Source organism: Mus musculus, chromosome 18 (assembly GCF_000001635.26).
Source record: "Mus musculus strain C57BL/6J chromosome 18, GRCm38.p6 C57BL/6J".
NCBI classification, from domain to species: Eukaryota; Metazoa; Chordata; class Mammalia; order Rodentia; family Muridae; genus Mus; species Mus musculus.
Window position 1 is genome coordinate 78,184,876 of NC_000084.6, and position 12,371 is coordinate 78,197,246.

The 12,371-nt window shown below is 43.7% G+C and overlaps 1 protein-coding gene across 5 annotated transcripts in view; it reads right to left on the minus strand.

Moving 5' to 3' along the window:
• The window catches only part of Slc14a2 (solute carrier family 14 (urea transporter), member 2), a 450,807-nt gene that overhangs the window by 38,732 nt on the left and 399,704 nt on the right, over positions 1–12,371 (minus strand). For all 5 annotated transcript variants that reach the window (NM_207651.3, XM_006526488.1, XM_017317915.1 and 2 more), the window contains 3 exons: positions 10,851–10,979; positions 7,216–7,408; positions 864–1,011 (listed from right to left, as the gene is read on the minus strand). In NM_207651.3, the coding sequence (NP_997534.2) occupies positions 864–1,011; positions 7,216–7,408; positions 10,851–10,979 (470 nt within the window). The remainder of the gene's footprint in view (positions 1–863; positions 1,012–7,215; positions 7,409–10,850; positions 10,980–12,371) is intronic.

Consider the following 12,371-nt stretch of genomic DNA (forward strand, 5'->3'; position numbering starts at 1 on the left):
AGTGGTATGTACGTGTGCGAGCGTGTGAGTGTGTGTGTGTGTGTGTGTGTGTGTGTGTGTGTGTGTGTGTGTGTGATGATGTCTGAGTTAAGGAGCAGCCTAGGAAGGGAGGTCTGTTCCCTCCTCCTTCACAAGCAGCTGTGCTGTCAACCGTTTCAATTCTGTTTTAGAGGCTTGGCAAGAAAATATACTCAAACATATAGACTAGACTGTCAGAGCCTCAGGGGCAGGTGTAAACAGTAGGTAAATATGGGTAAAGAATCAGCACCTCTTGCATTATTGTTAGGAGGTTTTGATAAATTCAAAATTATTTCCAGTTACTTTTTTTTTTTGGAAAGTTCTGTTTCTAAAAGTCTTTGCAAAACATTAAGATTAATTCAAATATAGTCTTGTACCGCCAGGGTCCCCTACCCTATTTTCTGACTCTATTATGGGAAAGAGCATATCCATATATAAATGTGTGTACATACATACACATATGTGTGGGAATATGGAATTACACTTGGGAAATGCCAAACCAATTTTAGGAAACCTTTCCTTTTAGCTTATTTAACACTTCCAAGTGCTGGACCACGTGTACTCAGCTTGGGCCATCGCTGCTTCGGCCCAAGCTCCCTCTGCTGCTGGGCTCCATGGTAAGGACCCTTGCTTTCCTCCACATGTCCTCTTACTTCAATCTGCTCTCTTTGGAGGAGGCTCAAGAAAGGGAAAAATAGGTTTTTTTTCTCCCCCTGACGATGTTTGAAATTCTAGTGAAGATGAATGTAGAATGGTTTCCATATACCGAGGAGAAATGGGATGAGAAAAATGTTGCTAAGGATTTCTGCTCCCCCCCCCCTCCCCCAGCTGGGATTCTGTCTCACCTGCTAGCAGCCCCACGATTGACCCTATGGCTGCATGTAAGCAGATGAGTGGGGAGGAGATAAACAGAGCCACCAGGATCATGCCACCTGTCCAGGGGTTGTCACAGCCGTAGACCTGGCCGACCCCAACAGGGATGGTTTGTAACAGCTGCAAAGTCAACAGAATGGAGGTCACTAGGCAGATAACACAAAATCCAGGCAGCAGGGTCAACACCAGGCCAGTGGGTAATGAAGGGGAACAGGAGGACGACTGTGCCCTCCACCGTGAGAGAGAAGAGGGGGAGGCACAGGCTGGAACAAATAGTTCCTCACTCCACCACCTACCAGGTATCCAGCATTTATCATGCAGTCAGGTGCAGCCCCTAACACAGCACTGGGCTCAAGTGCTTCTGGGGAATACATGGCTTTTACTTTGAGAGGAGAAACTTTGAGAGGGCCAGAATGTACCTCCTTCCTAGATTCCCACTGGAGTATAAGGTACTGAGATATTTCCTAAAGACTTTCTGAAATCCTAGAAATATTCTAGGAATATTGTAAATATTTTAGGCTGTTTTCATGGATGATTTGATAGGTGACAGTGTAGAGTTACTGGAAAAGACTCCTAGTCTAAAAGTCTTTGCTACCCTTCCTGTCTTTGCGCCCAGATACTGTTGACTTGCCCTCATTGAGGGAGCTTGGCCTAGCTAATGACCTTCTACCTTTAAAATTCTATAATCCAAATCGGGCAACAGAAATTGGACTTGTGTCTCTTTTTCTTCTTCTTGGGGAGGGGGATTTGAGATCACAATCAGGACATGGACCTGCAGAAACTGGGAAGTGAATGTGATCAGGGTGCATGATGGGAAATTCTCAAATAATCAGTACATATATTATATTGGAAAACATTGTATATTCCTAAGGTGCTGGAGAGATGGCTCAACAGTTAAGAGCATTTGTTGGTCTTGCAGAGGATCTGGGTTTGGTTTCCAATATCCAGAGGGTCACTCACTACCATTTATAACTCTGGTTCCATGGGAACCAATACTCTCTTCTGAATTCCACAGGCACTAGACACACACATGGTGCATATACATCTAACAACACATCTAACAAATCTAAACAATTAAAGTAATTCTGTAGTTATAGTGACGGCTAGAACTGTATGGAAATCTAGTAGAGTAGAAGCTTTCTAAAGTATATACATATATGAACTTGGTCTAAATGAAATTGTCAAATAATTGGGGAGAGAGAATCCCAATTGGCCATTTCTTGTCATCAAATGAAGCTTCCAGTATTGGGATTAGGTTACATCTAGTTGAACTGTTGGTCCAAAGGGTCCATGGGGATCCCCAAACAACCCAAAGTCAAACTTGGCTACTACCAAGACCACAGGTTGCTCTCTACAAGCTGACAGCAAGATCCCGTTGCAGAAGACAGCACCTACACAAACCACTGTATATGTGAGTTGAGCTGGTGCCTATATAGAGCTTTCATCCTTACATTCCAGTATCTTTGGTACAGAAAGGTACTCTGCACACTACCCAAAGAGAAACACAGACACCTATCCATCCATAAACCCTTTGATCAACAATGCTGTCCTGCCTGCAAGATCTGCTAGTGCAATGGTGGCACACACTCGTGGGACTAAACAACCAATATCTGGTTTGACTTGAAACCTATCCCATGAGCTGGAACCTATACCCAACACTGTGTGACCTAGAGCCTGAGATTTGATGGTCCAGGAACTTAGGGTAAAACCAAATACTACTTAAAAAAAAAAAAACAAACCAAAAAACCAAAACAACAACAACAACAACAACAAAACCCCAAAAATGTAGCAATCTATGACTCCTAATGACATTCTGCTATACTCAAGAGATCAGTGTCTTGCTCAGTCATCATCAGAGAAGCTTCCTCTGGCAGCAAAGGGGGATAAATAGCGATACAGACAATGTGTAGAGAGTGAGAGACCTTGCAACTCTAAACCCTAAATGGAATGTCTCCATCAAATCCCTCTCCTCATGGTTCAGGGAACCCTACAGAAGAGGGGGAAGAAAGAGTGTAAGAGCCAGAGGGGATGGAGAACACCAGGAGAGCAAGGCCACTGAATCAACTGATGAAAGCCCATATGAACTCACAGAGCCGGAGGCCACACACACAGGGCTTGCATGGATCGGTACCAGGTCCTCTGTGCAGACTATGGCCTCCACTTTAGTGTTCTCATGGAACTCCCGAGTGTGTGAATGAGTGGGTCTCTGATTTTTGTGTCTTCTCTTGGGCTCTTTTCCTTCTGTCCCATTCTGATGTATTAGTTTTCGTTTTATCTGATAAATTATTTATTATTCTCCCCTAGAAGGCTGTTTGCTTTCTAATGAGAGGCAGAAAGGGAGTAGATCCGGATGGGAGGGGTCACGGGAAGGAACTGGGAGTAGAGGGAGGGGAAACCATATTCAGGATACACTGTGTGAGAAAAAAATTATTTAAAAAAAGAAAAAAGAAAACAAACAAAAATAAATAAAAATTCACAATTTAGAAAAATAATTCTGTAGTTCTTTTCTGTATTAGCAGATCATGTGACTCTAAGAGATGAGAGCCCTTTGTGGGTGAGCATAAACATGTGTTTAATAACTATATACGGATTGATTAGTGATTCTCAGACTTTCTGTTTACTGGAACCGCTGGGGAAATTTCAACAACAAATCTAGCCTGGCTTCTCCACAGGGAATCCGAAGACAACAGTGTGCTTCCCTGGATGCATGTGAGTATCGCCTGTGGCAGGTTGATGTCCGTTGTCTGTGCCCTGGACTACTCGCCGCCCAACCCTGCCTGCCCTTGGGTGTTGGGGGCACTGGGAGCATGTGAGAAATGCCATACCAAGCTCTCTGAACACTGCTGCAAGCTCCTTTAATACCCTCCATTTGTGCCCTATTGGTCCCAAGAAAGAATCTCTTCTAAACAGCAGTTCCTGATTGGCTGGCATTGTCTGTACCTACAATCCTTAATCTCTCAGGCAGTCCTCAATTAGGTCCTCCTATAGAAATGCTTTTGAGACTGCAAAGCCCCGCCCCCTGCTGTTTCTGCTACAGATGTCTATTGGATTCATAGATCACCCTCTTTGTCCTTTTGAGAACTTTGTGGTTATCGATAGAATTCAATTTTAGGATATTTTAGGGAGCCTTTAATAACGAACTTTGCTATAAGCTTACGGAAGGAACAGTAGCAGTGGGGCCTGGGTCTGGTCTTATTTTTAAGGACCCAGAAGATGTGGGCTGGAAGTCTCAGCAGGTGTCCAATGACGTGGGGATGTCTGAGGAATGTGGAATGCAGAGTCCAACTTCCACCTTTCTATCTGAGAACACAAGTTGTAAGTCCAAGCAATCAAGAATGAGAGGAATTTGGGGACAGCGACCTTGGATAGAGCCTGTGTTTAGAATGAAGTGCCTCCACCTGCAGGGATCCATATCTTAGCCTGTGAACTCTGCACTACCGATGCTCCACGCTGCCCTGCCAAGCTACTGCAGATACCTGAGGTAAAGGGCAGTCAGGTGGACAGTGGAAATTTACAGAGCACCTGCCTCCCTTTGGTAATTCCCAGGTACTCACAGGCTGCTTACACAAAGAAGCGGCCCATCTACCCCGCTCTTTCAGGGTAGAGGTGAAAGGGAATTGGTTCTTCCAGACTCTGATTAGGATGGTGTCGGGAGAGAGAATTTGCTGGTTGTTAAGAGTAGTGGAGTTCTGGACAGCTGAGAGGGTGAGCTTGGGCCTCAAGGTACCCAGATTTGTGTTCAGCCATTTTCTGTGCACAGTCGGGCATCTTTTCTCTGTGACCCACATCACACCAGTCACTAGAGCACTGAGGTATCTGCCCTTGCACATAAGCCGAGACTAATCTTAGATTGTGCCTGTGGGTGACAGTGGACAGGGCCCCTGTCCTTTTTGCCTGTCACATGGTTGACCTTTGACAATGAAGTTGAGCTTTGCTTCCTGTGCCTTTTTGCTATCGGCTTGCCCCTGGAGCCAGGCCTTCCTGTAAAGGCAGAGTTTTGAGTTTTCCAACCTCTTGGGTTTAGGTCTCAAGCGTACTTAGCTCTAGAAACTTAAAAAGAGAGAACTTTCTGTTTTAAGGCAAGAAGAGTCACTTTCTTTCTGGAAAAGTCTTCATGAAGAATGGAGTACCACCAAGGAAGGCTTGGCAGTCAGCCAAGTGTTTATAAACTCAAAATCCCTCACATTATTTGGCCCAGCGTTTGACACACAGGAAGTGGGAAGAAGTACTTCTTTTTGGATAGGCTCAGGTTAAGAGTGCGGTTGTCCCTGGAAGACCCTGCAGTAGGGGAGCCAAGAACCAGCAGAAAGCCACGCTGAGGCTCTGGTATACACAGCAGCTGTAGCTGGGCAGTGGGGACCCAGAAGTCAAACCTGTTTATATCTGAGGACTCGGGTTGTTTTCAGACACTGAAAAGATCATGACAGAGTCAAACCCTAGGTACTCCAGGAAGTAGAGCTAGGAGCGTGGGGTAAATGTAGGGGAGGTGGATTGCCAAGGACCATGTAGAGCATGCCTATGAGTAAGGGACCTGGTGATAGTGGACTCTTTTGAAAAGTAGTAAGTTTCAGCATACAGTGACTGTGCCAAGCTGAGGCACACACCCTACCTGGGAGTACGAGATGGTGGTTCACAGTTAGAATTTTGCAACACCTGCTTGGGTATTAAGCTAGATACCAGCTACATGTGGTCCTTGGACGAGTGTTTCTGTGCTGTAGTTTCCTCATTTGTAAACTGGGAGAAATGGCAGTACCCATGGGGTGAAATGAATTAATATAATAAGGTGTAGGATGGTGTGGTACATAATCAGCTTGCATTTATACAACACTAAAGTATTATACATGATGCTAAAGTGCTAGTTCATAGCTATTTCTACATTTGTTAACAAGGCTGGGATTTTATAATTCTATATACTTTCTGAATCTTATAGATTTTTATTATACCTCTTAATACTTAATGTCTAGAGATCAAGAGAGTAAATAAACACACACATTTGTAAGCAGGTTATAAGGAGAATTCCTCAATTCTGGCTTTATTGGCATCTCAATTATATAATTCTTTTCTAGGAGAAGGGAGTTGTTCTATGCTTTGTAGGACATTTAACAGTATCCTTGGATTCTACTCACTAAACACTAGCACTTTATTTTATTAATATCTCCATGCACACATGTGCATGCCTGTGTGTGTGCGTCCATGTGTGCACGTGTGCATGGTGGGTATGGGTGTGGGCACCTGGGGGCCACAGCACGTGTGGAGGTCAGAGGAAGGCCTTGGGAGTTGGTTAGTTCCACCCAGTGTGCTTTCTGAGGGTTGACCTCAGGTGAATTCAGATTTTCAGATATGCATGGCAAATACTTTTACCTGTTAAGCCACCTCCCTCCCTAGTTCAGTACTTTTTCTTAAGCCCTCTCTTCCTTTTTACCCCCTTCCTCCTGTCCTTTCTTTCTTTCTTCCTCTGTTTTTAGACATGTGTCCCCTGCTGGCCTCAAAGTTAGTAATGAGGATTACCTGGTCATATTGTTCCCATCTTTGTGTGTCAGATTAACAGTCATATGCCTCTACACTTGGTGTCTGTGGTGTAGTGATGTAGGACTTCATCTAGTCTAGACATGCACTCGACCAACTGAGTCATAGCCTCACCACTGGTCATGCTTGACAATAAAACATATTTCCAGACACCAACTTAAGTTTCCATGGAGTAAAACTGCCCCCTGCTTGAGAACTAATGATGAGAGAGAGTATGTGAGAAAAAGAAATCTATCCCATCTTCTCTAGATAATACCCAATTCAACACTACTTTAAAGTATCGATCAGTCTCTTACTGACTTATCAAATGGTCCATCTCATCTACTCTTTCTATTCAACGGCAGCTACCCTGAATTGCTGACTCCACACTCATTGGTCTCTGCTCTCATGCAGAATGCGGGTTTCATGATTGGCTTCTTTCAGGTATATTGTTGGTATCTGAAAGTTTCATGAATATGATAGCTATCTAGTAGAGATTTGTTGACTATATGGATGTGGCTTCAAGCCTTTCTAGTCTGTGTGGAGGCCATCATTTGACCTCTTTCCTTCCCCCTCTTTCTTTTGCACTGAGACAGGTTCTTATTATGTAGCCCTGGCGATCCCTATGTAGACCAGGCTGGCCTTGAGCTTATAGAGTTCCACCTGCATATACCTCCTATGAATGCCATCATTAAACACGTACACTGCGATGACCAGCCTCATCTGATGTCTGTTGAAGGACAGAATGTATAAGATGGTAAGTTAAAGGGTCCATAGTTGAATCCAGGGTTCTGTACTCATTGTCATTGGGTAACTTACCAAAGGCATTTCAATCTCTGTCCAGGTGATATTGGGAGCTGCAGACGCAGGCTTGATGAGCGTGGTGGGGAAGAAAAGGTTGTAGTGGCCCGTAGCTGCCAGGTACAGTGTTAAGGCAATGTTGAAGGGCAGTGTGAAGACGGGCAGGTCCCACTTGGCGAAGATGGTACTCAAGGCACTAGAAATAATGGGGCTGTAGCAAGAAGACACAAAGGATTAATCACAGTGAGTATCCTCAAGCTTTATCTCTGGCCACAGGAATGTCTACCATCCCCGGTCTTCTTGCTTCCCTTGGGATTCTAGTGGTTCACTGATCCAGGATTGAGAAACTCTCAGTTTGAGAAAGCCAATTAAAAACACAATAATTTGAATGGAATACCTTGTGAAATAGTTTAAATAGATTCCCCCCCCCCTCCCATTTAGCGGAGAAAACCAAACAGAAAACGATCCTTATAAAATGTCATTATTGCCTTTGGCTCATTCAGATGTGTGGCAGCTGTGGCCTGGGGCTGGGACAGCATCTGTAGGGTCTGACTTTCTAGACAGATGATACTATAACATGTAGGCAATGAACAAGGTTGGCCTTTCTGGACCCACTCTGGGGACGGCCAGATAAAACAAAACGTTCAGTTGTTTGCACACTCTGCCTCCTTGGTCTCTGGTCCATTCCTGGGAAAGAGCATGGGTTTTGGACACAAATGGAGCTGAATGCAAATCTAGGCTCTTATAACTTAGAGGCTAAGTGAACAGTGTTAACAAATACATTTCTCCCAGCTACATCTTCTGCCGGAAGGGACCAGCCACTCCAAATACCCCATACATCTCTCACCCCATCCTTCTCAAGGGATTTACTCTTACAATAATCTTTGTAGCATACATCTCTTTTTCTTCCAGGTCATCCTTGCCAGGTCATGGGACACTTAGTCGTGTCTACTTTCAAATACTTTCTCTGTTTCCCTTGGGACACACGCCTTTCCTGTGTCTGCTGTTTCACAGTGGCCCTCCTCGGAACGGCCGGTGATCTGTTATCCTGACCGTTCTGCTCCCATTGTTCCTGAACCCCATCCAGTCAGGTATGTGTTCTCAATTATAGCATAGAAATGGCTCTTGTCAAGTTCACCAAGTGACAGCTCACTTGGCTAGTCCACAGTCACTCCCTTCCTCTTAAATGAAAATTGGAATATGGCACTGTGTGCAAATACTCTCTGTGTGGGCCACCATGACATGGAACTTTCTTAGATTACTCTCTGTGTACTCTGTCTCAAGTTCCTCACCATGGCGTTATCCTTTTTTTTTTCCTTGCCAGACATCTAGTTATTGGGAGATTCCTTGGTTCTGACTTGGATCCTAACTCTCTTCAGCCTTCTGCTCTGGGTGATATTCTTTAGTCCCCCTAGATGAAACATCTTCTATATGTTTCTGCCTTTCAGATTTGACTCCACCAGCTGTCTCAACACCTGTGCATGGAAATCTAACATGCACTTTGTAGACAGGGGTTTTGTTTGCTTCGGGCTCCCTGGTTTGCTCATAGACTGCTACATAGCCCACACACTTAGGCGAATTTCAGTGGTGTATTGAATACCCCTTCCTTTCTTATCACCAGCTTCTCAGAAAGTCTTGCTGCCTTTGTCTCCCTTAAACAAACCCCAAACTCAGATTCTTCTGGAGACATTCATGGATCTTACCCTAGTCCAAGAGCTCCTGTCTCTGTGGATCTTTTTAACAAATCTTAGGATCCTGCACCCACTCTTGCTCCATCTAAACCCGCTCTACACTTTGTAGGCAGTGACGCTTACTTGGTTTTGAGTTTACATCATTGTTCTAACCCAAACCTTGCAACTGTTTTCCACTTATACCATAGATGTAATAAAGCCCAAAATATTTATAGAGTACCTATGGTGCTAGGACCCCATCTACTCTCACTTCCTGCTCCATCTTTGTCAATCTCAGGGTTTCAGCCTCTGGTCCTGCCTCTATTTCTTGGATTCATTCCATCCTCCATTTAGAGTCTTCTATATTCCTTCACCCTGGCTGTTAGATGTCACACGACTTCCTGTCGTGTATGTAACAACTCAAATTCTTCATTTGCCATGGGTTTCTCCCTGACCATCCATGTTTGGAGCCACTCTCATGTTTCCCAAAGCATTAAACACATCTTGAAAGAACTTTTACTTACTAGTTTATAAGTTTACCTCCTATAAACTACTTAATAAAGACCCCACTCCCCATAAACCCAAGAGAACAGCAGTTTCTCCTTAGTCATACTTATCAACAGTCCCTGTGCTCAGTGAGTAGGCTCAGGTAAACAGCAGTATAATCCCCAGGCTAAAGGACTGAGTTTTAAGGGCTCTGTGGATGGATCAATTCGTGCACCAGAGTAGAGGCTGTGCAGAATTCCACCCAGAGCAGGACCCAGTGTTTTCTGCCTTTTAATTTGAGAAATGGGGTTGGAGTTATTGAATTCTAAGCTCCCATCCAGTGTCATATGGTGGAGAGACTGTGTGGAGGGATTGAATCTATGTAGTTACAAAACAGTGCATGCAAATGAGGGTAAGCTCTGCTTCTCCCTGGGGGGCCTGTGAGGAGCATTAAGGAAAGCCCCCACAGAAATGACCATTTTATTTATTTTTTTGTCCCGATGCATCAAGGAAGATAGAAACCCCCAAGAAGAAGAATAAATTGCTCCGAATGCCTAATGCAGTAATTTATTTGCAGGAACTACGAAAGCGCAATGAAACAGTGCTTAAGCTAAATTGAACTAACTGGTTTTAGGAACTCTAGACTTTGAAACCTAAGAAAGACATTTACTTCTTGGAGATGTTAAGAATAAATCACTATGTCTGATTTATTGCTGAGAACAGGAATAAACCACCATGTCTGAGAGGAGTTGAGAGCACGGAGGTAGAGATGTGTGATGTAAAATGTTGGTGGGACATAGGTTTATAAAATAGCAGGCATACTGTTGGGCGTTTGGACACTTTACTGACCTGCTTTAAGTTCAAACAAAATTAAGATCATATGTGCGAATGGCTAAGTGCACTCTGTATTCAACAGATGTTTGTTCCTAAACTCTCTTATCTCTTGAGGAAGCTCTCAATTGAAAGCTCTAGTTCAAAGACTGTGCTTTGCATACAAAGCTCCTGATCCAAGAAAGCCTTGTGATTCTATTGTGTGCATTTTCAGACTAGAAGGCTTAGTTAGGTCAGACAGTGGTAATTCCCATGTAACCCGGAGTTTAATAATGCAGATTCTAGAATCAGCAAGCTGGCCTCAAAAACTCTGGATGTATGACCTGGAATGTGCCTTCTCTATGCCTTAGTCTTTCATTCTGCAAACTGGGAATAAATATAATCACATCTCACTTAGGACTGTGCCTGGTACTTACAAACTATTCAATAAATGTCAGCCTTTATTACTTATGAAGGAAGACTATCAACTCAATAAGACATGTGGGTTGTTTTTTTCCTGCTTCAACAGATCTCTGGTAATCCATATCTTCACTTGCCCCCACTGTATTGCTTGTAAAGTCATGAACTTATGGATTTTCATGGTGTCTTGCTAGACAAACTCATCTGTGCATGTCTCATCCCAACCCAAGGAACATCTCTGTGAGCAGAAACAGGGCAGTCCCTTACCAGGCCATGGATGTGAAGGTCACAGGAAACAGAAGCCACCAGTAGTAGTCTAACTTCTCCGAGAAGACAGCCATCAGCAGTCCCACCAGCATCCCGTTGTAGCCATGGAGTCCGGAGGCGATGGCTGACCTGGGTTGGGGTAGAAGTTATTTTGCATTAACCATTGATAATTGAACATGTTGAACTCTTTTTTCTCTAGAATCTGTATAATTTAGATGATTCCTTTAATAATAGATGAAAAGTGAGGAACTCCCCCCCCCCCCCCCCAGGTAAGATGGCAGACTAAAAACCACCTGTATGTGGTCCAGCAAAAGAAAAGTGTCAGGGTGAGTAGAAAAGAAAATATACCCCAAGAGAAAGAGAGGAAATGCTTCAGAAATGAAAAGGTATCATGATAGCCGAGGTTAAGTGGTGGTTCTTTCTGACAAGGACCTCTCAGGCAGGAGAGGCCCAGCAGTAGAGAGGTGACTATTTCCTGCCTCAGGGGCCATCTTGAGAGGAAACCCATTGTTTACAACAGATTGACCTAGGGGTCTATAGACAGAAACGATCATAAGTCAGAGAGCCAGAACGGAGTCTGTTCTAGCACAGCCCCATGAGACATTTGAGTAGTGGGAGGAGGGTGACACAAGTCAGCAGGATGGTCAACAGGTCTCTCGGAAGGTACCTTCAACCACACTGTCTGGGAGCATTCTTAGTTGACTGAGAGTCACTCTGTGAGTCTCATGTTGGTAGGTGCCATCTGTCTTACTGCCACAGAGCAGCATCCATTACATTCTGCGGTCTCACCTCTCTAGTGAAATGACTACTGCTTAGTGGGTTTTAAAAGTAAAATGATGGATCTGTTTCTATAGATACTAAGACTGCTGTTACTTCTAACCTTCAAGATACATGGAGACATCCTCCAGCTAGAACATTAATTACCCCAGTGGTTATGAACTAGGGACTCTCAGAAGGTATGAAGGGCTTGTATAAACCACAGACTACAGACCTAATTTTGCCTATCAGGTACAGAAACAAGGGAAACTTATAAAATAAGGACATTAAATAGCATTTTTAGCACGTAGGCTTGGCACCAGTATAAATCACAAGGAAGGAAAGAGTGTGGAAACTCAGCTGGCTCTTCTACCCCCTGCATGTATACAGCAGTCTCTAATTTTCAAGAACATAGAAAAAAAAGTCACCCAGACTCCTCATTTTTAATTTCATTTTCCCTTTTTACTCCTCTGTGTCACTCTACCCTTTACTATACTTTTCATAGAAGTTTTACTTTATCATCTCTAAAAAGTATTATTATTTTAATTTCCAAAGAAACACACCTTATCATATAGCAGCTAGAGGATACTCAGCAACCTATGGTGCTATGGAGATTCCTAGGTCACAAATTAAGCTGTAAGAAGTATAAGAGTTGAAATAATTTCTTTCATTTTATCAGATCTCAGTAGAATAAAATAATCAACAGAAAGATGCCACAGAAATGATATACTCGGGGGTGAGGGGGTTGTAGAGAGAACTATGTGT